Source organism: Mus musculus, chromosome 17, assembly GCF_000001635.26.
Source record: "Mus musculus strain C57BL/6J chromosome 17, GRCm38.p6 C57BL/6J".
NCBI lineage: Eukaryota > Metazoa > Chordata > Mammalia > Rodentia > Muridae > Mus > Mus musculus.
In genome coordinates this window covers 35,681,210-35,708,626 of record NC_000083.6, presented here as the reverse complement: position 1 = coordinate 35,708,626, position 27,417 = coordinate 35,681,210, and the positions used below count along the sequence as shown (strand labels likewise).

Sequence of the window (27,417 nt, the reverse complement as noted above, 5' to 3'; positions counted from 1 at the left end):
CCTTTAACTTGCCCTGGCATTTTCCCCTTCTCCACTCTGCCCCAGGATCTAACTTTCTTGAGCTTCGTCTTGAGGTCTGTGATGTGTGTGGGGTGGGTGGGCAGGGGAAGACATGCCACCACCAGGTCTCTGGCTTTCACCAGGGATCCTAGCAGTTTTGCTCTAGAATTACCTGGGGTCCTGCAGGAAGGAGACTCTAGGAATGCAGGCTTGTATCAACAGACACTTTTGGAAGAAGAGTCATTTTCACAAACCTGACTGAAACCATATTTTTAATCACGAGTGAACGCTTGCAAAATCAGTTAGCAATGAGTTCTAAATACCTTAAGCAATTAAACCGTGACAAAGCCCCCAACAGAGCAGCAGTTAACACAAACCAAAGGCAACTTGGATAGCATTGTTTTTCTGAAACAGAGTTGCAGCTGCAACATGAACTCCGCCCCATGCTAGTTTCCTTTGAACAAGGTACAATGTTGTACTGCATGGTGAGCCCGGTGATGACTCAGTTCTTCCTGGCTCAGGTCGATCCAAATTGCCAAGAAATGTTAGTACTGGCCTTGGGGCTTTCACTTGGCATGAAAGCAACACACAGGTCAGGTGCAACCGTGCAGGTGATGTCATTTATACACGACCCAAACATGTTTTCCATAATCTTCAAGGTTTCTGAGAAAATGAAAACGTGCAGTGAATAATTTCCACAAAGATTCATAGAAGTACTGAGCTTGGTTGGGAGTCTTGAGCTTGACTTCCAGTGTGGCCTTAAGCTAATCGCTTACCACTTTAAAAATTGTTACTTTTAAAATTATCATTATTATTAATGGTAGTATTTTGGGTCTTTTTTTTTTTTTTTTTTTTTTTTTTTTTTCTTTTTCCCGAGACAGGGTTTCTCTGTGTAGCCCTGGCTGTCCTGGAACTCACTCTGTAGACCAGGCTGGCCTCGAACTCAGAGATTCACTTGCCTCTGCTCCCAAGTGCTGGGATTAAAGGTGTGAACAACCATGGGTCTTTGAGACAATGTCTCACTATGTAGCCTTGGCTAGCCTGGAGCTCATTGCTAGACCAGGCTGGCCTAAAACTCATAGACATCCTTTGCCTCTGCCTTCCAAGTGTTGGAACTGAAAGTCATGTACCACTACAATCCGCTAAACTTATTTTTATTTTATGCTTACAAGTGTTTGATTTGCATGTATGTAAGTGCCCCATGGAGTGCCTGTGGGGCCAGAAGAGACTATCAGATTCCCTGGAACTGGAGTTACAGATGGTTGTGAACCTGTAGATGCTGAAAACTGAACCCAGGTGCCTTACAAGAGCAGCCAGTGCCCCGAACCACTGAGCCATCCACCCCTTCAGCCCCTCACTGGCCATTTTCAGATCTCTGTCTACAAACAAGAAAGGCAGAGATGGGTGCTAGTGTTCTTCCTGAGAGATGAAGGAAAGAGTCAATGGTAGCATTTTTTCTAAAAAATATTTATTTATATCTATGTGTCTGTGTATGTGTGAATGGCCATGGAAGCCTGAAGAGGGTGTTGGATCTCCTGGAACAGAACCACAGGTGTTTGTGAGTTGCCTAACATGGGTACTAAGACCCAAACTCAAGTGTTCTGGAAGCGCAACATTTGCTCCTAAATGCTGTGCCATCTCTCCAGCCCCTTCTCCAGCCTTGGAGACAGGACCTCATGTCTCCAGAATGGTCTCAAACTCAACTGTGAGGCTAGGATGATGGCTCAGTAGTTAAGCTCTTGTCCTGGTGTATGAGAGCCAGTGTTCAGATATCCAGAGCCCACATAAATACCAGGTGGGGGTGGTGGCCAGCCTATAATCCCAGACTAGAAAGGCAGACATAGTGGATTCTTAGAGAAAGCTGACCCCTAGAACTTACTAGGTAGCTTAGGCAGTCCTTGAACTGTTGATCTTGGCTCCTAAGCAGTTAGGATCACAATGGCTGTACCGCCAGTCTCTCTTTGTCTGTCTGTCTGTCTGTCTGTCTGTCTGTCTGTCTCAGCTCTCTTGGTTCTCTATAGGTGAAGAGAGGCCTGAAGCACCATGCCTGGTAAGAGTGAGCATATTTTAAAATTATCCATCACAATAGGGAATGGTGGTATACAGGGGAGGCAGAGGCAGGCAGATAGATGCCTTTGAGTTCTAGGTCAGCCTGGTCTATGTTGTGAGTTCCAGGACAGCCAAGACTACAGAGAGACCCTGTGTCAGACAAAACAAAAGAAAACAAAACACCAAAACACAAACTCCCCATCACAGAACTGCTGTGTGGATCAAACTGAGAAAGTCTGGAAGGGTCTGAGGGCAGCCTGGAACACCACAGGCAGGTAGCTGACCGTAATGGGCCACAGCAGAAGAGAAAATGACGTTTTTGTTTTGGAGAACAAATGGAAACACCCTGACACCTCATACCTCCCGCACCCCCACCCCCACAAGTGCTGACAATCATCATTTCTGACCCATCCTTCGGGTATTTGTGGCATGGGGCTCCTCCCCAACCCTGTGCCAGCTTCTCCACCCCCTCCCAAACACCCCCTCACCCCACTCTTTCACTTTTTTCTGCCTGTGTTCTGCCTTGGTCACCTGCGCGGCAGCACCCCCCAGTGGTTTTCTTGTTCATTGCTGTCACTGGGGAATCCATGGAAGACAGATGAAATAAATCTGTATCAATAAGGGTTACCAAGGGCCCAGAACTCAAGAGGCTCAAGAGTGTTTACAGGAAGCCATGCTAGATCCCCACCCCCATTTCTGGAAGATTGAGATGGAAGAATCCAGAAGCTCTGGGTGGGAACTGTCAACTTGTCTTGGATTTAGGGCAAGTTCCAACATCTCTGGACCTGGTTGGTTGGCTTAATGAAGAGCCCCTGCCTGCTCTCCTCCAAAGGCTGGAGGAGAAACACAAAATAGAGATGGCTGGAGAAAAGACCTACCACGTGTATGCTTTTCATCAGCTGCCCCCCCCCCCCTTTTAAAGAAAGTTTTATGGCTTCTTTTTCTTTTAAGTTTATTTATTTTATTTATATGAGTACACTGTAGCTGTCTTCAGACACACCAGAAGAGGTCATTAGATCTCATTACAGATGGTTGTGAGCCATCATGTGGTTGCTGGGGTTTGAACTCAGGACCTCTGGAAGAACAGCCAGTGCTCTTCCCCACTGAGCCATCTCTCCAGCCCCAGCTGCCACTATTTGCTCTTTGCATTCCGGGCTGGCGTGGGATATGAACCATCAGAGCTGTGTGAAGAGGACAAAGCTGGGACTAGCCATTTTCCTCCCTCCACCATTGCTCTGAATTTTGCATCTCTGAGAAATTGTCAGGCTGGGGGGGGGGGGGGGGAAGGACACACAGGACCCTACCCTAATCCTGCCATTTTCCAGCTCAAAGCCCAAAAAATCCTGCCATTTTCCAGCTCAAAGCCCGTCTTCAGAACAGGCCCAAGCTAGTCACAGGAGAGTCCAAGCTGTCTTGCTGGCGTTCCTTCCCGGAACACCATCTGCAATTGTTCACCTCACCTAGATCTACTTGAAGTTTGCTCTTCCGTGAGACTTTGCTCAGTCTCCTCCCACCCCGCTGAGGAGGGAGTTTCTAAGGTCTCGGCTGGCTCCCACAGCTCCATCCAGCTCTATCAACTACACGGAGACTGCCTTCTGTGACTACAGATTCTGTTTGTAGGGGAAGCGCTGTAAAAGAGCACAGTCCTCCCAAACCTCTCAGAGCTCTATCGGAGTCCTGCCTCGTGCAAAGTCTTAATATCTCTCTGTGAAATGGATTAGGAGGCGGGACTCAGAGATCCTCGGTGACACATTAGAAAGCCACAAGGGAAACCGATGCTAGCCGAGCTACCACCCACACAAACTCCGGGGCCCTTCATCCTAGTGGGGGTGGGGAGGGGGAACTGGACCGTGGAGACTCAGCCAAGGGAAGGCAGATGGGATGAGAGTCAACATTTCAGTCCTTTAAGAGGGCGGAGCCTGGCTTCAGCTGCCTCCAACCCCCAACCCCATCAGTCAACGTCCTTTGAAAGCTTTGGGGTTCGAGGTTTTCAGACCACAGACTGGAGAGTGTCCTTTAAAGACGCTCTTTGGCTTCAGGTGCCTCGGTAAGGCATTGCTACTGCTGGGGGAACTCAGATTTATACTGTAGAGATAGCCAGTTTAAAAACTGGATTCTTCTCAGGGAACAAAATCAAAGCCCCAGGAAAGGGGATGCATTATTTGGGACGCAGAAGGAGGTCCCCAAAGGACCACCCTCATTCAGTTCTAAACCCCTCTGCTTTCAACTTTAGTCCACATAGCCCACCTTGTCCTCTGTTAGGCAGGATGAACTCATCTCTAAGCTCTTGGCAGCAGCCAGCGAACGCTGCTTTCGACCGGGCCTCCTCCTCAGTGGCTTTTGTCTGGGGGGTCTCTTTGTCTGGGGTCTCTTTGTTTGGGAGACCCCTTTGGTCCCGTTCCATAGTTCTCAGCCTCCCCTCCCTTTCTCTGGGTTAGGCTGTCCCCTCCCTCTCTGCGGGGGCTGAGAGGCTCAGCGAGGGGAGCAGAGCTGGGTTGCCATGGTCACCTTGAAGCCAGCCGCAGCTGGCCAGGGCAGCTGCTCTTGGGCCCCCGAGGCTGGAGCTTGGACAAAGCCGGGAGGCTTCATCGGCCTCAGACCTGGATCCCCAAAGGCGTGTGCCTAGGGAGACTGAAACTCAGGAGAACCTGGAGGTGAGCGGAAGTTAGATAGAGCTCACCTGGGAGAGCCGGAGCAGGCCTGGGGCTGGGCTGCTTTTGTGGGGAGGGACCAGGTAGGCCTTGTGGTGGGAGGAGAGTAGGATGGAGGCCCCGTGTGGAAACAGGTTGACCAGAATGAGGGCGGGGCCTTGGTGGCCTGGAGACAGGTTTAATTCTATCTCTGGCCCTTCCATCCGTCTCGAAGTTGTCCTTCCTTCCTAAGTCTGCCCACCCAGCCCCCGTGTCTCTCTCTCTCTCTCTCTCTCTCTCTCTCTCCCTCTCCCTCTCCCTCTCCCTCTCCCTCTCCCTCTCCCTCTCCCTCTCCCTCTCCCTCTCCCTCTCCCTCTCCCTCTCCCTCTCCCTCTCCCTCTCCCTCTCCCTCTCCCTCTCCCTCCCTCCCTTCCTTCCTTCCTTCCTTCCTTCCTTCCTTTCTATGGCTCCATGTCTCAGTCTGTATCTTTCTGCCTCCATATCACTTTCATTCCAACCTTCTCTCTCTCTCTCTCTTTTTTCTATTCCAGTTGCCTTCTCTGCCTTTAATTCCTTCCATGTTGGATCAGCAACCCTCCCTCCATCCAGTCCTTTCCTCCCCTCCCCAAACTCCTCTCTCCTCCAGAGCCCCTTTATCTCCCACCCTTTCTTTACTTGGCACCATCTCCCTTAACTCTCCTCCCCTCTCTGTGCTCCGGACGTGTGCCCCCTCCCAGGTCCTGTCTCTATGTGACCATCAGCCTCCCTCTGGGAGACTCTTGGTACCCTGGTCCTCATTCCTTCCCCAGACTATGCACAGCTAATCAGTCTCACCTTTTCTTTTCTCTTTCCTTTCCTTTCCTTTCCTTTCCTTTCCTTTCCTTTCCTTTCCTTTCCTTTCCTTTCCTTTTTTCTTTCTTTTATCGGTTCCAGATTTAAGCCATCTCTTCCTTGGCCATCATACCCCAGGCCTCATTTTCCTATTTGATCTCGGTGGTTTTAAAGTATGACCTATAGCCAGGGTCTTTTCCAGCTCCTTACCCTGCCCCCCCCCCCCCACACCAGAGGCTTTCCACTCTCCCCAGCTGCTGACCCAACCTGCTCCCCTAGAGGCAGCTGCATCTCGAGGCAGGGACTGTAGCTAGTGTGTGTTGGGGGTGTTGAGGGTGGGCCCATCTAGTCCACTCTCCTCTCACTGGTTTTGTCCTGCTTTCCTACAATGGTCGGGTGGTCTGCAGGCCTTGAGCTGAGCTCTTATTTCTCCTACGTGCCTCTTTTCACATCCCCCTTCCCCTCAGTTGTTTTGTTGTTGTTTTTGTTTGTTTGTTTTTGTTTTTTGCTTCTTCTTCCTGTGCTTGCAGAAAAGGGTCCAGCATGGGAGAGTGTGCATGAGGGAAAAGTAGAGAGAACTTCCCAGGTTCTAGGGTACAACAGGGGGCCCTGGAGAGGAGCAGAGGGCTGGGGAGCCACAGATGGCTGGGTTCTTGGCTCAGCTATGTAGGCCCCAGGATGGCTGGGATTTCCCTCTCTGGCCCCTGGGAATCTGGGCTCCGAGTAGCACATTCCAGCCGGCTCCAGCTCCTTTTCTGCTGTCACTTGACTCCGCTGGGCCCCAGCCCTGCGTCCCTCCTACTCCTCCGGCCCTGGTCTGGAGCGAGGTGGGCATCACCGACTAGGAATTTTTCCTGGGAGAGTGATAAAGGGGCCAAGGCTTCAAGATTCTACCTCCCATGGGCCCTTCACTGGGCAGTGTGAGTCACGGGCGTGAGGGGCTGAAGCATTGCTAGTCCTGTCCCGGGCTTCCCCAGAGCGGCCCTCCTGGGAGGAGGGGCTGCCGCCAGCGCAGGTGAGGTTACTGGGAAACCTTGGCCCCACCCCCAGCCAAGCTCCACACCCCGCCCAGTCTCTGCAGGACCCAGATTTCCAATCGCTGTCTGCAGAGGGGTAGGTGATTTGGGGAGTCGGGGTGGGTGTCCCCTAAGGTCTAGGTGAAAAGGTCGTAGGCAGTTCTCCCAGTGGCCATGGGAGCCATTAGCAGGTCCTTCAGCAGCTGGAACGTCCCTGGGTTTGTAAACTGGAGACCCAGCCTGCCTTGGCTTCTCCCTAGGGGCAGCTTATCTTCCTGGTAGGTTTTTTGTGTGTACTTGTCTTGGTTTGTTTGGACTTCGTGTCTTTCTTGAGACTCTTTGGAAATGCTTTTTGGGTGTGAGTTTTGAGTCAGTTGGGATGTGTTTGTAACCGGGTGGTGAGACCGGAGACTTTACTGTGACCTGACATTATCCGGGGACTTGGCAGGTATGGGGGGGGGGGTGGCGTTGGAGAGAGGTAGGAATGACAGGTGGTGCTGAATGGGACGGAACACCTCCCACACTCCCACACTAGCTCTGTTGTCCTCCCTGCCTCTATCTCTCCGGTCCATGGCTCAGCAGCTCTCTCCGTTCATTGTCTCCTTGTATCCCTGGGTCATGCGTTCCTGTGCTTTGGGCAGTGTCTTTATTTTTCAGGGCGCCTATCTATCTTCCTCCCCCACCCCCACCTCGTCTTGGCTCCATTTTGCCCTTCTCCTTGCCAGAAGCCAGACTCTGCGGCTTCCACCAGGGACCGAGCTGACTGACTGGGACTGAGGGAGGCTTGCCTGAGAAAGACTGCAGAGTTAGCCTGGATGAAGCAGGGATCCCAGGGGGATCCGGAGCTTGGGGGTTTGAATCTCAGGGATCCTGAGAAGACAGGAGGGAGCTGCCAAGCTGGGGAGAGGTTCTGGAAGAAGGGAACAGAAAAAAGTTGAGACTAAAAGAGTGTGACCGGCTCTCAGACTTGGGGCGCGCGGGGATGGGGGGAGTGATTTAGGTTGGGATCCGGAGGAGGGGTGTGTGCCAAATGGTGACAAATGGGGTGGAGTGTGAACCTAGAGGGTCTGGCTAGACAGGTGAGCCCGGCTCCCTTCCCCCAGCCGGGCTGCAGCTCTCGCTCCGGTGCTGGGCCTGTGGGAACCCGTTCCTTCCTGCGTGCCCTGGGGCCGCTTCTCCGTGCTTCTCTCCCTCTCTCCAGGAACCGAGCCCAGAAAAAGGGGAGGAGGGACGGCGCCAACTCTCCCCACCCCCGAGCCACCGCGCGGGGTCCCTAGGGGGCTTAGCGGGCCCCTGATGGTGCTGCTGTACCCCAGCATCGGGGTGGCGGGGGATGGGCGTGCGGATCACCTAGTGGAGGCTACGCGCTGGGGAGCACTTGCAGGGCGGGTACCGCACTAGGAGAGGAGCGAGGGGCGGCGCCGGGCGTGGGAGCGCGGGCGCCGGGGCGGGAGTACCGGCGGGGGACGGGCGCGGGGAGGCGGCGCCTGGGCGCGATCCGGCCCCGCGCTGGCTCCTCTCCCCGGAACAGGCCCCCGACAGCTGCTCGCGGGAGCCGCCTCCCGACACCCGAGCCCCGCCGGCGCCTGCGCTCCCCTCCCGCGCCCCGCCGCCGAGGAGGCCCCAAGCCGGGGCCTGACGCCCGGGTCCGCCCCGGAGAGCCATGAGAGGTAGGGACTGAGGCGGGGACGAGCAAGAGGCAAGGGGAGCGGGTTGGGGAACCCCAGTTATGTTTGCTGCCCCGGGATTTTGACTCTCCATCCAAAGCAGAGGGTCCTGACTTTCCGAGAAACTATTCCGAAAAGAGAGCGAGGACCTCTCTTTTCTTGGGTGAGGGGAGAACCTAACTCCAAGAGGACAGGTGCGCGCATATGTAGCCCACTGAGTCATCCTATCGGTGCCTACCCCTCAACCTCCGGTGCCATGCTTACGGACATGCTCGGTTAAGCTGCCCAGGCCAGAGGGAGCCAGCCTGACGCCCAACCTACCAGACCAGCCACGCTCCGTGGTTGCCGGGTTGTGCCAAGAGACGAGGTCACCGCCCAATGAGCAACGCTCCCAGGCTCCCTTTCTGGCCAGGCAATTCTTTTCAGCACCCCCTCTCCCAGCCACCGCCCGGCTGGCCTACAACTGAGTGGCTGAGAAGGATGGAGGTGTGTCCAGACTCGTGTGGCACTCACTGTAGGGACAGGTCACACACAGTAGAATGCTTGAGAACAGGGAGAGATGGTCCTTGTTTTTCTTGCTGTTCTTCCCACCTGAGTCCCACCTGTTCCTGCCTGCTCTTGGCTTCCCTCTGGCTCAGTCACTCTGGATGTTTGGGGGTGGGTGGCTCCGTTCTCTGAGGATCCTGTACCTCAGGGCCTGCGTGTGGCTCACTTTGTCTTCTGATTATAGGAGCTTGTGTCTGCCGTTTAGTATTCGCTAAATGGTGAGATCTGACTTTATAGATTACCTCGGGGTTTGTGGCACACACCTGTAATTAGCCTCTGGTGATAAAGAACTGAAGGTCAGCCTTCCTTGGCATCGTAGTTGAACTTGAGACCTTGTCTCAAACAAAACAAAACAAACAAACAAAAACCCCAACCAACTATCTTGCTGTTAGGAGTACAGGTCTTTAGTTCCAGCACTCGAGTGGCAGAGGCAGGAGAATCTCTCTGAGTTCCAGGCTAGCCAGGGCTACACAGTGAGACAACAAAACCCAAGCAACTAACCAGTCCTTCTCCCCGCCCCAAAGCAACACAAAGAAATCAAACGCACACACAGAAGATGTCAAGATCTGTGTGGAGTGGTGCTGGCTTCGGCAACACATATACTAAAATTGGAAAGATACAGAGAAGACTAATGCGGCCCCTATACAAGCATGACACGGAAATTCATGAACGGTCCTTAATTTTTAAATGATGGAAGATGGAATTTAATGGAGGAGTTGTCTTTAAAGCTACTTGAGGTCCAGGTAATACTTAATAAAATTAGACAGGCGTGGTGGTGCACGCCTTTAATCCCAGCACTTGGGAGGCAGAGGCAGGCGGATTTCTGAGTTCAAGGCCAGTGTGGTCTACAAAGTGAGTTCCAGGACAGCCAGGGCTATACAGAGAAACCCTATCTCGAAAAAAACAACAACAAATAAATAAATAAATAAAAATTAAAAAGACCCCAGGGAAGAATGCAGGGTCCAGGAACAACAACAAAATCCTGGAGACTGTAGAGTCTCTCATGTAGACTATTTATCTCTCTTTTTGCAGAAAACGGGGGTGGGGGTGGGGCTCAAGGTGCTGAAGTGAGTTGAAACAGCCTTTCCAGGATATGAACGTCTTGGTGCAAAACTGAACTCCATTCTTTGAATCTAAACAGGATAGCGGCATACAAGAAAAAACAAAAAAGATCTGTACAGAGTGGATAGGAATTGTGTGAGCTGGTCTTGGTGGGACACAGGCCAATAGGGTGTGCTGAAGAGGCAGGAGGGTCAGGAGCTAAAAGGAAAAGAAATGAAGAAAGGAAAAGGAAAATGTCTGTGAGAGGCAGTAAGGCGCTAGTGGTATGTGAGCAGGATACATTTAGCGTTCACAGTGGGTTTAAGTCCCCTGTGTGTATGTATGTGTCTAGAGCTGGGATTGGGCGATGGGTTTAGGAGAGAAGGAAGGGCCCAGGGCGCAGTGTCCTGATCCTTGGTTTGTAATTGGTTGAAGAAGGGCCAGGTGGGGTACCATTGAGGTGGCTCTCCTGAGCCGGTCTGATTGATTGTGGGATTCAAGACCTAGGAGACAATGGGAAAGGGGTTGCCCCAGACCTTGTGAGCATGTCTCTGCAGCTCCTGCACTTGGCCCTGTGTCCCGTTCTCTGCCTGCTCTATTTACCTCTGGCTTTGTGTTCTGCTCTGTCTCTCCCCCCGCCCCCTCCCCTTCCACGCCTCCTGTCCCTGCCTGGCTTTGTATCTCAGCCCCAGGCTCCTCTCAGCACTGTCTGTCTCTGATGACTCATCTGGGATAGGCATGAAGGTTACTCAGGGGAACAAGGGCCCTGCTGTTTCTACTGCGGTGGGGGTGGAGAGTAGCACCCAGGAATTCCCGGCCAGACTTCCCAGTCCCGGCGGCTTGCTCCCCTGCATCATGCGGCTGTATCCCCCACGGACTGGTCGTGATGCCTCTCGGTTCTAGGCTCTCCTTTGATAGCCAGGTGCCCTCTGGCAACCCAGTCAGCCCCTCAGCTGCCGCTTCGGTGATGGGGGGTGGGGGGGTCTCAGCTGCCTCTTACATTCCTGCCCCAGAGGATTGTGGGAGCAGCTGGAGGAGGACAAAGGGCTGGGGGAGTCTACCCCCAACTCCTCCTACCTCCTGGGGTGACCTGGCTTCCCTCATAGTTTAAGCCTGCCCTCATCTCCAAGGCAACTCAGCCTTCTCAGCCCTCAACTCCTCTGCTACCTTCAGTAAGTTGGAACTTGGGTAAGGGGATGGGGTGTTAGAGGCAGGGCAAGGAGAGCTGGGCAGACCTGGTGGTGGCAGGGGTGTGAGAGGGGCAGTGTCCCTCAGGATTCTGGGACTTTAGGATTCAGCACAGACCTCAGGCACTGCCAGGTGTCAGGAGAGTCTTTCTGTTCCCAGGATAGAGGCCAGCAGACCACTGCGTTTATATGGAGACTTCAGCTGGGGTGGTTTTAGGGAGGGTAAACTGCTTGCACCCCAGAAGAAACAGAGAAAGCATCCTAATCTTCAGGGGGACAACTACCTGGGGAGTCTGACCCAGTGGGTCCAGGTAGGGTTCCCATTCTCAACCAAGTTCTGAGAAGATAGATGCCCAGCTGGCTGGTCTGGCTACCACAGTGGAACCACAGAGGACAGAGGTCGGAGACTGATGGAGGCTTGTCCTTAGGTTGTAGGCTTTGAGGTCTGAGGGGCTCGGGCTTAGCTGATGCTCTTGTGTTTTCCTTAGCAAACCAACTCAACTTCTCTAGGACACCTTTATGTTTTGGAAACCAGGGCAGGTTTTTATGTTGGTTTATATGTCACAAGGCTGCACATAAATGCATGGTTCTGTTCCATGAGTTTTATAGAACTAAGGCAGCTAACCCATCTTTCTCTTTTTGTGTGTGCCCTCCCCTCTCTTGCCCTCCCTGTTGTGTCCGTTGCACAGTCTCCCTAGGTGTGCCCATGAGAGTGTGAGCAGACGTGGGTTTGTTTACCCTTTGCTCTCACGGGGTGGAATAGTTCTCATACTTCTCGGTTTTCTTGTTTGGCAGTGGTATGACCAGCACATGCCAAGTCAGATTCGTACGCTCTTTAAGATGTAAAGCAATTTTTTTATTTGTATATTTTGTGTTCTATGTTTATGAGTGTTTTGCCTGCATGTGTGTCTGTGTAGTGTGTGTGTGTGTGTGTGTGTGTGTGTGTGTGTGTGTGTGTGCCTGGTACCCATGGAGCTTAGAAGAAGTCATTGTATTTCTTAGAACTGGAGTTGTGGGTAGTTGTAAGCCATGGTGTAGATGCTAGGAACTGAACCTGGGTCCTCTGTAAGAGCAATTAATGTTCCTAACTGTGAGCCAACTTTCCAGCCCTCATTTTCCTCTTTCTTCTTTTTTCTTTTTCTTTTCTCTTCTCTTCTTTCTTTTCTTTTTCTTTCTTTCTTTCTTTCTTTCTTTCTTTCTTTCTTTCTTTTTTAAACTTTTGTTGGCTTTGGGTTTCTGGGTACCATGTATCCCAGGCTGTCTTCAACTTTAGAATGGGGCCGTGGCTGGCCTTGAACACCTGATCCTTCACCTCTGAAGTGTTAGAACTACTAGTGTATGCCACCATACCCCACCTTTCTTTCAAATTTATGCATTATTATTATTGTTGTTATTGTTATTATTGTTATTATTAATTGTATATGTATGAGTGTTTTGGCCTATGTGTATGTCTGTGTCACACAAGCATGCATGGTGCCCTTGGAGGCCAGAAGAATGGGACCCCCTAGGACCTGAGTTATAGATGGTTGTGAACAGCCATGTTAGTGCTGGGAATCTAACTTGAGTCCTCTGGAAGAGCAGTCAGTGCTCTTAACTGCTGACCCATCTCCCCAGTGTGTGTGTGTGTGTGTGTGTGTGTGTGTGTGTGTGTGTAGGTCAGAGGATGGCTTTTGAGAGCCAATTCTTGCAGGAGTGGTGGTACACATCTTTAATCCCAGCATTCAGGAGTCAGAAGAAGGTGAATCTCTGTGAGTTCAAGGCTGACCTGGTCTACACAGTTCCAGGACAGCTAGGGCTATGTCAAGAGACATGTCTCAAAAACAAACAAACAAACAAACAAAAAAGAGTTGATTTTCACCTCCAACCCTGATTCTTTCCTTCCACCCATGAGTCCCAGGGATAGAACTCAGGTCATCAACCTTAGAGGCGAGTGTCTTGTACCCACTGGGGCATCTCTCTGACACTGTACTGTTTTTCTTTTCATAGCTACGTAGAAGCTTTCCACCTCACCCTGCATGGTGGCTTCCCTTTTGCCCCTCTTCCCATGAAGATAGAACCTTTAAAAAACACTTTGTGGGAGCTGGAGAGATGGCCCAGTGGTTAAGAGAGCACTTCCTGCTGCTCTTGCAAGGGAAGGACCCAGCCCCCACTTGGCTCACAACCATCAGTAACTCAAGTTCTAGGAGTTCTTGCTCCCTCTTCTGGCCTCCTCAGGAACTGCATGCACGTGATGCACAAACATACATGCAGGAAAAAAATTAATATAAATAAAAATTAAAAAAGACAAATCTTGATGGTTACTTTTTATTTTTATATGCACTGGTGTTTTTCTTGTATGTATGCATGTGTGAGGGTGTTGGATCTCCTGGAAATGGAGTTAAAGACAGTTGTGAGCTGCCATGTGAGTATTGGGAATTGAACTAGGGGTACTCTAGAAGAACAGCTAATGCTCCTAACCTCTGACCCATCTCTCCAGACCCAGTTAAAAAAAATCTTAGAGCCGGGCGTGGTGGCGTACACCTTTAATCCCAGCACTTGGGAGGCAGAGGCAGGCGGCCTCTTCGAGGCCAGCCTTGTCTACAAAGTGAGTTCCAGGACAGCCAGGACTACACAGAGAAACCCTGTCTTGAAAAAAATGTTAGGGCTGGAGAGATGGCTCAGTGGTTAAGAGCACTGACTGCTCTTCCAGAAGTCCTGAGTTCAATTCCCAGCAACCACATGGTGGCTCACAACCATCTGTAATGGGATCTGACGCCCTCTTCTGGTGTGTCTGAAGACAGCTACAGTGTACTCATATTAAAAAAAACAAAAAACAAAAAAACTCGCCGGGCGGTGGTGGCGCACGCCTTTAATCCCAGCACTCGGAAGGCAGAGGCAGACGGATTTCTGAATTCGAGGCCAGCCTGGTCTACAAAGTGAGTTCCAGACAGCCAGGGCTATACAGAGAAACCCTGTCTCGAAAAACTAAAGAAAAAAAAAAAAAACTCTTAAAAAGGAAAAAAACCTTTGTCAAGTTCAGCATTTGGGATACTGAAGATACTGAGCTGCTAAGTTCAAGACCAACCTAGGCTGCATAGTAAGTTTGAGATCAGCTTGGGCTTCACAGTAAGCATTGTCTCAAAAAAAAAAATTTCCTATATCATTCTGATTTGTATTTTTTCTGATTCTAAGGATCTTGACTATTTTTTAAAAATGCGTATTTTAAACAAGTTGGCTTTGTTCTTCTGTGGAATGTATATTCCGAGTCTTAGGCCATTTCTGTATCAGATTGTTTATATCGTTTCTTTTGCCCATTATGTGCACTCTTAGTTTATTATGACTATTAGGCCCTTTGCCTGTTCTGTGTGTTGTCTACATTCTTTTGAAGTCATTGTTTTGTTTTGTTTTTTCATTTATTTTTGTTTGTATTTTATTGGTTGAAGGGGGAGGGAGGGCTGTTAGGCATGTAATTTAACAAACGGCTCTCTATCTGGTTTCTCTGTGCGTTAAATATGGATCATAACATCTACCTTACAAAGTGGCCGACGATAGAGTTACGCTGTCTTGTTTGAGGACTCAGCCAGTGCCTGGTGTGTAGGAGGCAGTTTAAAATAGAGCCTGTCTCCAAACACTGACTTCTTATTTTTATCTTTGGCCATTTTACTGTTCTTATCCCCAAAGCAGCCCTCCTGTTTATCTCTTGCTGTTGGCTGTACCTTGACCCCTTTCTTGGTGAGCTGACTCTCTTGTTTGTCCCCTGCAGAGATGCTGTCCCCTCCTCCATAGACCAGAGGGATCCAGAGCGATGGGGACAGGGACCCTCTCATCTCTACTGCTGCTGCTACTCTTGGTGACAATTGGAGATGCTGACATGAAGGGACATTTTGACCCTGGTGAGGAGTCTGAATCTTGGGTTCCTGAGGAATAGAGCTTGGGAGTCAGAAAGTTGGGGGGATGCTGACCCATCCTGTGCCTGTGCCCTTCAGCCAAGTGCCGCTATGCCCTGGGCATGCAGGACCGCACCATTCCTGACAGCGATATCTCTGTGTCCAGCTCCTGGTCGGACTCTACCGCTGCCCGCCACAGCAGGTACAGGACACTGGGGGTCACCTTGAGGGAGCTTTTTTATGTACCCTTCTGTGCCCTTCTTTGAGAAGGCCCAGACCAGTGAGACATACCCAGCATGGTGAGAGCAGGTTTTAGATAGACCCACCATCCAGGCTGGCCATGGGGCCCAGTTAGGGTACTCACCAAGTGTGAAGCTCTGTATTCAATTCCCAGCACCCCATAAATGGGTGGGATGGCTATAACCCTGTCACTCAGGAGTTAGAGGCAGGAAAAATAGAAGTTCAAGGTTATACAGTTAGGCTAGCATGAGCTACAAGGTTACACAGTGAGGCAAGCCTGAGTTACAAGATTACACAGCGAGGGCCAGCCTTAGCTACAAGGTTACACAGTGAGGCCAGCCTGAGTTACAAAGTTACACAGTGAGGCCAGCCTTAGCTACAAGGTTACTCAGTGAGGCCAGCCTGAGCTACAAGTGACATGTAAGGTTCAGTGCCGCCCTGACCTCCTTTGGTTCCCCCACCCCCCCAGGCTGGAAAGCAGTGATGGAGATGGGGCTTGGTGCCCTGCAGGGCCTGTGTTCCCCAAAGAAGAGGAGTACTTGCAGGTGGACCTTCGTAGGCTACACCTGGTGGCTCTGGTGGGCACCCAGGGCCGCCATGCTGGGGGTCTGGGCAAAGAGTTCTCCCGAAGCTATCGGTTGCGTTACTCCCGAGATGGCCGCCGCTGGATGGACTGGAAGGACCGCTGGGGACAGGAGGTGAGGCTGGAAGGGGAGGCACTTGGGAATGTAAGTCATCTTGCCATATTCTATACAGCATCTGTCATTGCCTGAGCGCCAGCATCTCGAGATTGTCTTAACCTGGCTGCCTCTCATCTTCCTGTGGGGTTCTCAGACTTACCCTTGACCTCTCCAGAGAACCTCAGTTCCCACTCCTGCCCCAAATCTGTTCCTTTTTCTTGTTCTCAACTTGGGGAAACGTACTTCCCCACCCTCATGTTTAGTAACTCAGACCACAAACTAAGATGTATAGGGGGGGTCTCACTCTCTCGGATCCTCTCTGTACCCACCATTGTGGTGTTGCCTCCCCTTCCACTTCTGCTTTAAGCCTCGTGCTCTTTCATCCAGCTGAGATGAAGTCTAAACCATTCAGCAAGTTCTCCTGCAGAGCAAACCTTTCCTCAGCACACATTAGCTGAAGTAATCTGACGGCCATACCCAGCTGTCAGCCTAGCACTGGCTTTGGCTGTATCAGAAAAAAAAAAAAAAAAAAAAAAACCAAAAAACCCAATTGCTGAGTGCAATGCCCTTCAAGGAGTCTGGTTCCAATGCCAGCAGATCTTTTACCTTCCTCTGGTCTCTGCAGGCCCTGCATTTGAGTGTACAAATCTACACACATGTACATACAGTGGCCTTAATGCTTTTCTTGGTGTTTGTGGGAACAAACCAAGGTCCCTCTGGCAAGCCCTTCCCTCAGACACCTGCAGCCCCCCTCCCCCCCATCCAGTTCTCCTTGGAGATATCACCTCCTGCAGATGTCGCTCTGGACATCCACCTCACTCCTCTGCCCCACACACTGCCTCTTGTTCCCTCACAGCTGTCCTGTGGCGGTGGGAGGGGCTGACTTCATCACTGAGATCATGTCTGGTCCAGAGTGGGCACCGGGTCAGCTGTTGAATGAAGAGAGGGAGTGGGGTGAAGCAGGTGGGGGTGCTGAGACAGGATCCTGGGTGCCGAGAGTCTGGGTAAGGGTCTGGCATGTATATGGAACCAGACAGGGGGTAGGGGGATGGGAGCTGAGGTCAGACCTCCAGAGCTTTGAGAGGCACCAGTGGTCACTGCTACAGAACACTCTTTTAAAAATCCCCATCTGCACTCTGCAATACTGTATGCTCAGTGTCACCTTCGCCAGCCTCCCAGTGACCCCAATAGGTTGAGCCAGGGAGCAGCTGAAAGAGAGGAGGTTGGCTCTGACCTAGAGCCCTACCTACCCATTCATGTTTTTTTCCTTGACCCACAGGTGATTTCGGGTAACGAGGATCCCGGGGGAGTAGTGCTGAAGGACCTTGGGCCCCCCATGGTGGCCCGGCTGGTCCGCTTCTACCCCAGGGCTGACCGGGTCATGAGTGTCTGTCTTCGGGTGGAGCTCTATGGCTGCCTCTGGCGGGGTGAGTAGGTCAGCCTCTGAAGAGTCCCTTCCAGTCCTGGAAGCTAGGCTAGAGGGTGTGAGGAAGGGCATCAGAGCACCTTTCCAGTCAGCAAGGTGTCAGGGAGAGGGAAGAGGGGAGAGGGCACTAAACTGCATAGCCTTCTCCACACTAGTGGAGAAGGGCTGAAATCACTCAGGCCTGATGGCTGTAGCTCCCCTCTTTCCACCCTCCCAGATGGACTCCTGTCATATACAGCCCCCGTGGGGCAGACCATGCAGTTATCTGAGGTGATGGTACATCTCAATGATTCCACTTACGATGGATATACTGCTGGAGGGTAAGAGGGATGGCCCTGCCGAACATGGGAGCTTGGGATGGGAGAAGGCTAGTGAGTGTGTGCATGTATGTGTATGTGCATGAGTGTATGTGTATTGTGCATATGTATGTGTGTGTATTTACATGTGCATACATGTGTGCATCTATGTGTGTATGTGCATATGCATGTATGTGTATGTGCATGTGTATGTGCCTGTGTGCATGTGTGTGTGCTCGAATATACATCTAGTGTGTGTCCATCTGGTGCATATATGCCTGTATATATATGTGCACACTCATATGTACATGTCTACACGTGTATGTGCACGTGTTTGTGTGTACGTGTGCATGTGAGATGAGGTAGAGCAATGGGTAGCCTGGGCAGTAAAGGATAAGGACTGGGGAAATGCCAGTTAGGTAGGACCTGAAAGGACAGGCCAGGACTGAAGGATAGTGAGCTCACCTTTAGCCCAAAGGATACTTTGTGTGAATCAGAAAGAGGTCCCCCGTGGTCAGACAAGGACCACCTCGTAAGAAAACCTTCAGGCTATCCAGAACTCCTGTAATCCTAATACTTGAGAAGCAGAGGCAGTAACATCAGGGACAGTAGTTAATTTTTGCCACACAGTGAGTTCTAGGCCAGCCGGGACTCCCTAAGACACGATCTAAAACAATACAAGGCTCCACCCCAGCTAAGAATGTCTATGGGGACGAGCACAATAAAACACGTTGCAGACTGAACGGTGCCTTAGTGGTTGTACTTCAGTGTGGTGTGCGACCCACCGATAGCTTGTGATAGTTTAGGCTATGGTGCACAGAGAGAGAGCATTGCATGGCACTGGGGTGGGCTGGGAAGGAAGAGTCAGTGAGAATCGGGCTTCCAGGCCGCTGCTGGATGTGTGAGTGCAGAAAACATGCATGGTCCCTACCACCTTCCCTCAACATTCCTTTCCCATTCCCTCCCTTCAGGCTGCAGTATGGCGGTCTGGGCCAGCTGGCAGATGGCGTGGTGGGCCTGGATGATTTCAGGCAGAGCCAGGAGCTGCGGGTCTGGCCAGGCTATGACTATGTGGGATGGAGCAATCAGAGCTTCCCCACGGGCTACGTGGAGATGGAGTTTGAGTTTGATCGGTTGAGGACCTTCCAGACCATGCAGGTGAGTGAGCTCTGCCTTCTGGGAGGGGGCGGGGCTCTTGGGTTCTCCTGGCCTTGACTCAGTGTCTCTCTTCCCCTCAGGTCCACTGTAACAACATGCACACTCTGGGAGCCCGCCTACCAGGCGGGGTGGAATGCCGGTTTAAAAGGGGTCCCGCCATGGCCTGGGAAGGAGAGCCTGTCCGCCATGCTCTGGGAGGCAGCCTTGGAGACCCCAGAGCCCGGGCCATCTCAGTGCCCCTGGGTGGCCACGTGGGCCGCTTTCTGCAGTGCAGATTCCTCTTTGCAGGTCCTTGGTTACTCTTCAGTGAGATCTCTTTCATCTCAGGTAAGCCTCTGAGTGTGCCAGCCCTAGCCCTACTTAGGTTTGCCTGTCATCTCACAGTTAACCCTGGGGTGAGCTGGTATTCTGTTACCTACGAGATTCTCAAACTAAGGCAGAATAATCAGACCCCAGTCCTTTGTAGAGCCTTTGTTTTGTTTTAGTTTGGGTGGTTTTATGTATGTATGTATGTATGTATGTATGTTTTATAGACTCTTTTATTTTATTGTGTTTTGAGACAAGGTCTCACTATGTGGCCCTGGCTGGCCTGTAACTCACAGACATACGCCTGCCTCTGCCTTCTGAGTGCTGAGATCAAAAGCATGCATGTGCCACCACACCCAGGCAGATTATTCTTAAATATAATTTAAAAAGTTTAAGTTATTCTATTGTTTTGAGACGAGTCCCGTTACCTAACCTGGACCAGCCTAAAATTCAATGATTTCCTGTGTCTCAGCCTCCTAACATTAGGACTATAGGTGTGTAGGGTCCCCTTTTACCAAATCGCTCTGTGGTTCCTGTATAAGTCCCTCATTCCTGATTCATCCTGAGTGAGGGAAGTCTGGTTAAGCCTAAAAGCCTTCCATTCTGCCTAGATGAGGAACAGCCTCTTTTCTAAGCCTGCGCATCACCAAGGCCCCGCCCCGATTTCTCCACTTCCGGTTGGCCAGGGACTCATGTTGTACCAGTGGGATTGCTCTAGGTAGTTAGGTACTAACCGCCTCAGTTCCCTAGGTCTCACACAGCTGTGTCCCCTTGGGTTCCCGTTCTCACTACCTCTTCTCTTTCTTCTTTCTTCCCAGATGTGGTGAACGACTCCTCTGACACCTTCCCACCAGCCCCCTGGTGGCCACCTGGCCCGCCTCCCACCAACTTCAGCAGCTTGGGTGAGCTGTCCTTGTCCTTGGTTCCTCCTGCCTCCCCACCCCCCACCGCCGGTGGGGTAGGATCTGCTGTGGTGCTGACCATTCTCTCCCATCAGAGCTGGAGCCCCGGGGTCAACAGCCAGTGGCCAAGGCGGAGGGGAGCCCAACTGCCATCCTCATTGGCTGCCTGGTGGCCATCATCCTGCTGCTGCTTCTCATCATCGCGCTGATGCTCTGGAGGCTGCACTGGCGCCGGCTGCTCAGCAAGGTGGGCGGGGCTGTGTGTGTATGTGTGTGTGTGCGCGTGCGCATGTGCGTGCGTGTATGTGCATGCACGTGCATGAGTGTGTATATGACTATATACGAGTGTGAGAGTGTGTATGTGTATGAGTGTGTTGTATCTATGCATGTGTGAGTGACTGCTTAGCAAGGTGGGCAGGGCAGTGTGTATGTGTATATGGGGGGCGCACACATGGGAGCAACACATTGTGTGTGTGTGTGCATGTGAGTGTGTGCACATGTGTTTGAATGTGTGTAAGACTATATACAAGTGTGAGAGGGCATGAGTGGCTGTTCAGCAAGGTGGGCAGGGCAGTGTGTGTGTGTGTGTGTGTGTGTGTGTTTGCATGTGTGTGAGTGTGTGTCTGACTGTGTATATGAGTGTGAGAGTGTGCATGTGTGTGTGTTGTATATATGAGTGTCTGTATGTGAGAATGTGTGTGTGTTGTATATATGAATGTATACATGCATGTGTGTGCATGTGTATGTGCACATGTGTATGTGAGTGTTGTTTTTGTGTGTGCATGTGTGTATGAATGTGCATGAGTGTTGTATGTATGAGTGAATGTGTTTGTGTGTATATGTGTGTGCATGCGTGCACGCACGCATGCACTCTCACGCAGAATCAGGGGCCCGTACAATCTATAGGGTGTAGACTAATCTCAGAAACAGACCATTCTCAAGAGTGAGCATTCGTGTGACAGTAATACCACGTGAGTCAGCTCCCACCACTGTGGGTCTCATTGCGTGAGAGAACGTTGCAGTTTGGGAGCCAGAGAAGAGCAAGAGCCAGAGCGTCCTTACCGTGCCTTCAAAGAGTCAGGGCCTTCCGTCCGGTATAGGATGTAGCAGGTGGCCAGGCAGCTCTCCCTCAGGGACAAGCCTGGAGGACAGATCTTCCCCTCACATTCCGTCCCTCAGCCAGCTCTGTCTTCCTCCCCATGGTTCTCCTCTAACCAAAGCCAGCCAGCCTATTGGGAGCAAAAGCTGGAGAGGAGTGGGGCAAAGGGGACAGCATCGGGTCGCCTGCTCTTCATATGCCCTGGACTTCCACATGTCCATTGTGGTTGATCATTAGGGTTGGGTCCTGTGGGGTGACCTCAGGGAAGTGGGGCTGTAGGAGCTACAGCTGCAAGGCTGCCGAGAGGAGAGAACAGAGTGGCTCAGGGAGCTGTGCTGAGTGGTGGCTTAGACAGTATCGTCTAATCCCGAGCTAGGCTGAGCGCCGCGTGTTGGAGGAGGAGCTGACGGTTCACCTTTCTGTCCCTGGGGACACCATCCTCATCAACAACCGCCCAGGACCCCGAGAGCCACCCCCTTACCAGGAGCCCCGGCCTCGGGGGACTCCACCCCATTCTGCACCCTGCGTCCCCAACGGCTCTGGTAAGGCCTGCCTTGTTCCAGTGCCACCATATCTGTCCTTACCGTAGCCCTCCTCCCATACTGTCTATACCAGCTCCAATTCACTTTTCTCATTTCTGTCCATCTCCATATGGTCTCCCCCAAGGCTTTCCTGTCTGTTATCCAGAATGCCAATGGGCCCATCCTGTCACTGTGTGGTAGATTTCTGTTGTGCCCCTTTCCTTGTTTCTCCACCCTCCATGTTTATTCTTTCCATCTGCCATCCATCCATCTTTCTCTGTCAATCCAGCCACTTACTTAACCACCTCTCACCCTACCCAACCATCCATCTAGATTCATAAACCCATCTGTCTATCCAGCAGTCAGACATCAGCTCCAGCACCCATCCGTCATCTGCCCGTCATCTGCCCCTCCATTCAGCTTTCCATTACTCCAGAGGGGCCTTGCTTTTTCTGTCTCTGTCTCCCAGACTTCCATTCCTGAGTGCCCAGTCTTGCCTTATTCCAGGTCTCCCAGTCCATCTAGCCTTGAGTCTCATCCCTTCCCCGTGTCTCCCCCCTCCTTCTCCCGACAGCGTTGCTGCTCTCCAATCCGGCCTACCGCCTCCTTCTGGCCACTTACGCCCGTCCCCCTCGAGGCCCGGGCCCCCCCACACCCGCCTGGGCCAAACCCACCAACACCCAGGGTAAGCCCCTCTACCACTGGGCTCTGCGGGGCTTCCCTCAGGCAGGGCAAAGCCCTCACACCTTGCGCTCTCTGCTTCCCCCTGCTCTGGCTCTTCTGATCTCCTGAGCTCCCCATCTGGAAGCTCTGCCACCCCTGGAGGCAAGGGGAAGGCTGCTGGTCTTAGCTCTGTCCCTAGCTCTGTTCCCTCCTCTCATGCTGCTCTCCAGAGCTAGAGAGGCCGCTCTGCACTCTGCGCTGCGTGGTGCTGGCTCTTCCGTAACTCTTCCTTTATTCTCCCCTTTCTCTAGAGCTGCGAGGAGGAGGGCCTCACCCTGGGCGCTTGTCCTCTCCCCCCCTGTGTCCTCTCTCCGCAGTCCGAGAGGTGAAGGCTCATGCCGCCCCTCCTGTCCTTCCTCCTTCCTCTGTGTTGCTTTCTCCTTGTGGCCCCTCCCCCAAGGGCCCAGAGGCGACAACCTCTGCCTCCCTCCTGTCTATCAACATCTTGTCTTGGGGGGCCTGTGAAGACCTGTCACCCCCTCTCTTTTCTCTGTGTACCCTGTCTCTGCCTGTCTTCGAGCTTGGTGTGTTTGGGATTGGGAGGAACTGGCAGGGAGGAGCTGGGTTGACAGCAGGTGCTTCTGGTCAGTGGGACAAGGGTTTGGAACATTGTGGAGACTCTTGGGATGCACCTCCTTCAGATGCTGGGTGGAGGAGTCCTTCTTAAAGCCTAGACATACCTAGTGTTTGGAGTTGAGCCAGGAGACCTCAGAGGGTAAAATTTTCTGGCTTAACTCTCTGTGTTGCCTCGAAAGCCTTTGGGTGCAGAGCACTGTTCTCGAGCTTGCCTTTTCTGGTTTGAGGCTGGCAGCTGGGACACAGGGGACATAGGGACCTCTGGAAGATGTGGTGCTCAGGGCTCATCCTGTCTTCTCTCCCTTTACCCCTCCAGCCTGCAGTGGGGACTATATGGAGCCCGAGAAGCCGGGTGCCCCGCTTCTACCCCCACCTCCCCAGAACAGCGTCCCCCATTATGCCGAAGCTGACATTGTCACCCTGCAGGGCGTCACTGGGGGCAACACCTACGCTGTGCCTGCACTGCCCCCAGGGGCGGTTGGGGATGGGCCCCCCAGAGTGGATTTCCCTCGGTCACGGCTCCGCTTCAAGGAGAAGCTTGGCGAGGGCCAATTTGGGGAGGTAAGGAGGATGCCTGCCCAGCTTTGATGGTGTCTGGCCACAGTAGAGCTCTGTTGCCATGATGACTGTTGCCATGACGACTGCATGCATCCTTGGCTGACAGCTTGCCATTTGTGCTGATAATCCATTTGACACTATGACCTTGGAGGTCTTTGTGACCTAGTGATGACCTTCATTCTCCAGGTACACCTGTGTGAAGTAGAGGACCCGCAAGATCTGGTCAGTAGTGACTTCCCTATCAGTGTGCACAAGGGACACCCCTTGCTGGTAGCAGTGAAGATCCTCCGGCCAGATGCCACCAAAAATGCCAGGTGAGACACAGGGCAGCAATATTGATAACACATGCTGGGTGAATGGGGGAGATCACTCCTAGATTGAGAGCTATTGCCAATTAACAACCACTGAGAGAGGGAGAATTAATCTTGTCTACAGAGCAGCTCCCTGGATGGTTATCCAGTCCTAAAGCCTTAAAACCTATACATAAAGCAACGCTAAAGGGACGGGGCAGAGTGCAGTCATGGATTTATTCATGCATATATATGTAACGGTAATAACTAAAAAATGAGAGGCCACGAGGATTTGAAAGAGAGCAAGCCACCTCGAGGGGACACGAGAGGGGTTGGAGGGAGGAGAGGGAAATGATGTAATTATACTTTAATTAAATAAAAAAATAATTAAAAAAAAAAAGCTAAGTAAGGACCAGAGATGATGACTAGAAAAGGGGGGAGGGGAACCTTGAAGATGGGGGAGGGGCCTCGAAGATGGAAGGGGAACCTTGAAGATGGGAGAGCCTTGAAGATCAGGGTGGGAAGTCTTGAAGATGGGGAGGAGCCTTGAAGATGGAGGGGGCACCTTAAAGATGGGGAGCCTTGAAGATGGGGGAGCCTTGAAGATCAAGGAATAGAGCCTAGTGTCTGGGGGGGGGGGGGCTTGGGGTAGGGAAGGAGAATATACCACCATGGCACCTCTCCAGCCTTCTCCTGCTTCTCCAGGAATGATTTCCTGAAGGAGGTAAAGATCATGTCACGGCTGAAGGACCCAAACATCATCCGGCTCCTGGGTGTGTGTGTGCAGGATGACCCCCTCTGCATGATCACAGACTACATGGAGAACGGCGATCTGAACCAGTTCCTCAGTGCCCGCCAGCTGGAGAACAAGGCCACTCAGGGGCTCTCTGGGGACACAGAGTCTGACCAGGGGCCCACAATCAGGTACCCACTCCCTGAGGCAAGGCCTTCCTAAGAGCACCCCAAGTGGGTCTGCTGACCCTCACTCAAGCTAGGAAGGAGGGAGGGGACTGTGGGGTGGAGGAGAACAGCGAAAGGTCCCAGAGGGACCTAGGATGAAGGACATGTGTCCATGATAATTCAAGAACTAGGCCAGAATGGCTGAGACCTTATGAGGAGCAGGTGCAGAGGCTCGGAGACTCTGAGTTCTCTCCTGTCCTATAACAAAACATGAGCTCCTTGGGATTGGGTGGGAGAGTAGGACCTGAGCCACTCTGAGCTCTTCCCTCTCCTGAGCAGGAGTGGCCTAACCAGTAGTTGAGGTGTGGACTCCCTTCCATCTCCCAGACAGGAATATGTAAAGTGGGAGGGGTCTGGACTGACCGTCACTTCTCTCCCTGTACTCAGCTACCCTATGCTGTTACACGTGGGGGCCCAGATCGCCTCTGGCATGCGTTATCTCGCCACGCTGAACTTTGTGCATCGGGACCTGGCCACCCGGAACTGCTTGGTTGGGGAAAATTTCACCATCAAAATCGCCGACTTTGGCATGAGCCGGAATCTCTACGCTGGGGATTATTACCGTGTCCAGGGCCGGGCGGTGCTGCCCATCAGGTGGATGGCTTGGGAGTGCATTCTCATGGTAAGCTGCCAAAAGAGGCAGGCTGGGAGGGGAGAGCGGGGACACAGGCTGCTGCTCTGCTCCTCAGCCTCTTGCCTTTCTGGGGCTACACACTCCTTATTTGGAAGTCGAGGGTCCCTCTGGATCAAGAAACTGGGAAGGAGGGCTGGAGAGATGGCTCAGCAGTTAAAAAGCACCCACTGCTTTTCCAGGGGTCCTGAGTTCAAATCCCAGCAACCACATGGTGGTGGCTCACAACCATCTGTAATGGGATCTGATGCCCTCTTCTGGTGTGTCTGAAGACAGCTACAGTGTACTTAGATATAATAATAAATAAATCTAAAAAGAAAGAAAGAGAGAGAGAGAGAGACAGAGAGAGAGAGAGAGAGAGAGAGAGAGAAACTAGGAAGGAACAGTAGTGGATGGGGAAAGTGGTCCAGGAGCCAAGGGTGTGGGTGCTAGGATGGAGGGGTAAGAGTTAGGATGGGACTGGGGGGGTTAGGTTAGGATGGAGGCTCAGTACCAGCATGAGGAAGGGAGGAAGAAGAAGAGGAGGAGAGGGCCAGAGTATGGGGCAGCGGGAGGCAGGAACAGAGGAGCAACTCAAGGGGTGCAGTCAGGAGAGGGGATAAATCTACTCCCACTGAGATTTTTCTCTGCTTTTCTTGCCTTTTTGTGTGCCAGGGGAAGTTCACAACAGCCAGTGACGTTTGGGCCTTCGGAGTGACCCTGTGGGAGGTGCTGATGCTCTGCAGGTCCCAGCCCTTTGGGCAGCTTACAGATGAGCAGGTTATCGAGAATGCCGGCGAGTTCTTCAGGGACCAGGGCCGGCAGGTCAGAGCCGAGGGGAGGGATGTGGCCCAGGTGGGCAGAGCATGCTGTTACAGGAACTAAAGGTCATCTGTCCCTGCCTATCTATCATTCACATTTCCCTCGCAGGTCTACTTGTCCAGGCCACCCGCCTGCCCACAGACCCTGTATGAGCTGATGCTCCGGTGTTGGAGCCGGGAGCCCGAGCAGCGGCCGCCCTTCGCCCAGCTTCATCGGTTCCTGGCGGATGATGCGCTCAACACGGTGTAAACTCAGGACCCGGCAGCCCTTTCCCAATGGGAGCCATCCAGGGGAAGCTGGACTCGAAAACCAGAGAAGCCTATGGCACCGCACCCCACCGTCTCCATACTTGCCCATTCCCAAGAGGCAGTGTCTCTGCGGGTGGGCTGGGCCTGCCCGAGGAGCAGATACACACACTCCCTTCCGTTTCTTCCTTCCATCTGCCAAGTGCCACCCTCCCAGCTGGCCCTGTGGTTGGGATCCTGCCTGACTTCTTCCAGCTATCCCCTTGGGGAAGAACGGGGGCAAATGCTGGGCGTACACTGGACAAGGCCCACTGGACAACACTGGTTCCTGGGAGGTGACGGTGCCCCCCAGCTTTCTTCTTGTCACACACTGGACGCCGCCAGCTGAGAATTAGAGGGGTGAGGGGGACAAGGACGGCCAACCCCTACAGCGGTCCTCAGCCCTGGCTTCCTTCTGTTCCGCCCCCTGACACACTGGACCTGGGGGCGATCCCTGCCGTTGATCCTCAGTCACACACCCCTCCTTCTCACCTGCCATGCTGCAGCTAGAACTTCGCAAAGCCTCTATGTTTCTGTGGAGTAAATATTAGGATGGGGAACAGAGGGAGCAATAGCTTGAGGCTGGGGGTGGGGATTTCTATTGTAGCTACCACATTGGTTTTTCTATAATCACGCGGGGTTTGTACATTTTTTGGGGGGAGAGAAACACAGATTTTTACACTAATATATGGACCTAGCTTAAGGCGATTTTAATCCCCTGTCCTAGGCAGGTAATAATAAAAGTTGAGTTGTTTTTTGTTTTTTGTTTTTCCACAGCTGTGGGTGTATTTCCTGGGGTTTGGGTAATACCTGCCTCCTGGCTGTGGTCCAGTGTGGGTCTATCATCGCATAATCCAGACCTGTTGCCAGTTGGGCCATGAGAGCCACTCAGGTGCTCTACACGGGGAATGTGAATAGTGGTGTCCTTTGGTGGCAGGTCAAAGGTGCCATGGAAGCCATTGGGAATTCTGTTCTGGCTCATCATAAAGGGCAGTGCTAGTTATTAAAAATGGAGGTGTGGGTTCTTGTTCTGCTTGTCCAAATTCTAGGATTCTGAGGGCTGGGAGACCCAGGTGATCTCCGAGTTAGGTTTTGAAAGTATGAGACACCTGGGTGAAAGGCACACCAATGAG

General features: G+C 52.3%; 1 protein-coding gene, 1 long non-coding RNA gene and 1 other non-coding gene across 18 annotated transcripts; 2 read left to right on the top strand and 1 right to left on the bottom strand.

The window, feature by feature from the left end:
• Positions 1 to 255: 255 nt before the first annotated feature.
• Positions 256 to 4,550, bottom strand: Gm4577 (predicted gene 4577). The gene is made up of 2 exons (NR_168271.1): positions 4,297 to 4,550; positions 256 to 663 (listed from the first exon to the last, which is right to left on the bottom strand). It is a non-coding gene; the product is annotated as a predicted gene 4577 (long non-coding RNA).
• Positions 3,886 to 27,060, top strand: Ddr1 (discoidin domain receptor family, member 1). Of its 16 annotated transcripts, none has more exons than NM_007584.3 (19): positions 4,028 to 4,096; positions 4,488 to 4,703; positions 14,710 to 14,839; positions 14,933 to 15,035; positions 15,543 to 15,771; positions 17,033 to 17,180; positions 17,397 to 17,499; positions 18,447 to 18,633; positions 18,714 to 18,960; positions 19,758 to 19,841; positions 19,937 to 20,088; positions 21,317 to 21,482; positions 22,036 to 22,146; positions 23,077 to 23,321; positions 23,505 to 23,632; positions 24,314 to 24,532; positions 24,956 to 25,190; positions 25,854 to 26,003; positions 26,109 to 27,060. In NM_007584.3, exons 3-19 carry the CDS (start codon positions 14,752 to 14,754, stop codon positions 26,247 to 26,249), a joined length of 2,736 nt encoding a protein of 911 aa, NP_031610.1. In that variant the 5' UTR covers positions 4,028 to 4,096; positions 4,488 to 4,703; positions 14,710 to 14,751; the 3' UTR covers positions 26,250 to 27,060. The 16 variants fall into 16 exon arrangements, 15 of the variants coding, with proteins under 15 accessions (XP_006523599.1, XP_030105323.1, NP_031610.1 ...); XR_001782030.2 differs by lacking the exons at positions 4,028 to 4,096; positions 4,488 to 4,703 and adding exons at positions 7,976 to 8,196; positions 22,436 to 22,509; XM_006523536.4 differs by lacking the exon at positions 4,488 to 4,703 and having other exon boundaries at positions 3,886 to 4,096.
• LOC115488883 lies at positions 9,318 to 9,424 on the top strand. Its single transcript, XR_003952478.1, has one exon. It is a non-coding gene; the product is annotated as a U6 spliceosomal RNA (small nuclear RNA).
• Positions 27,061 to 27,417: the final 357 nt, after the last annotated feature.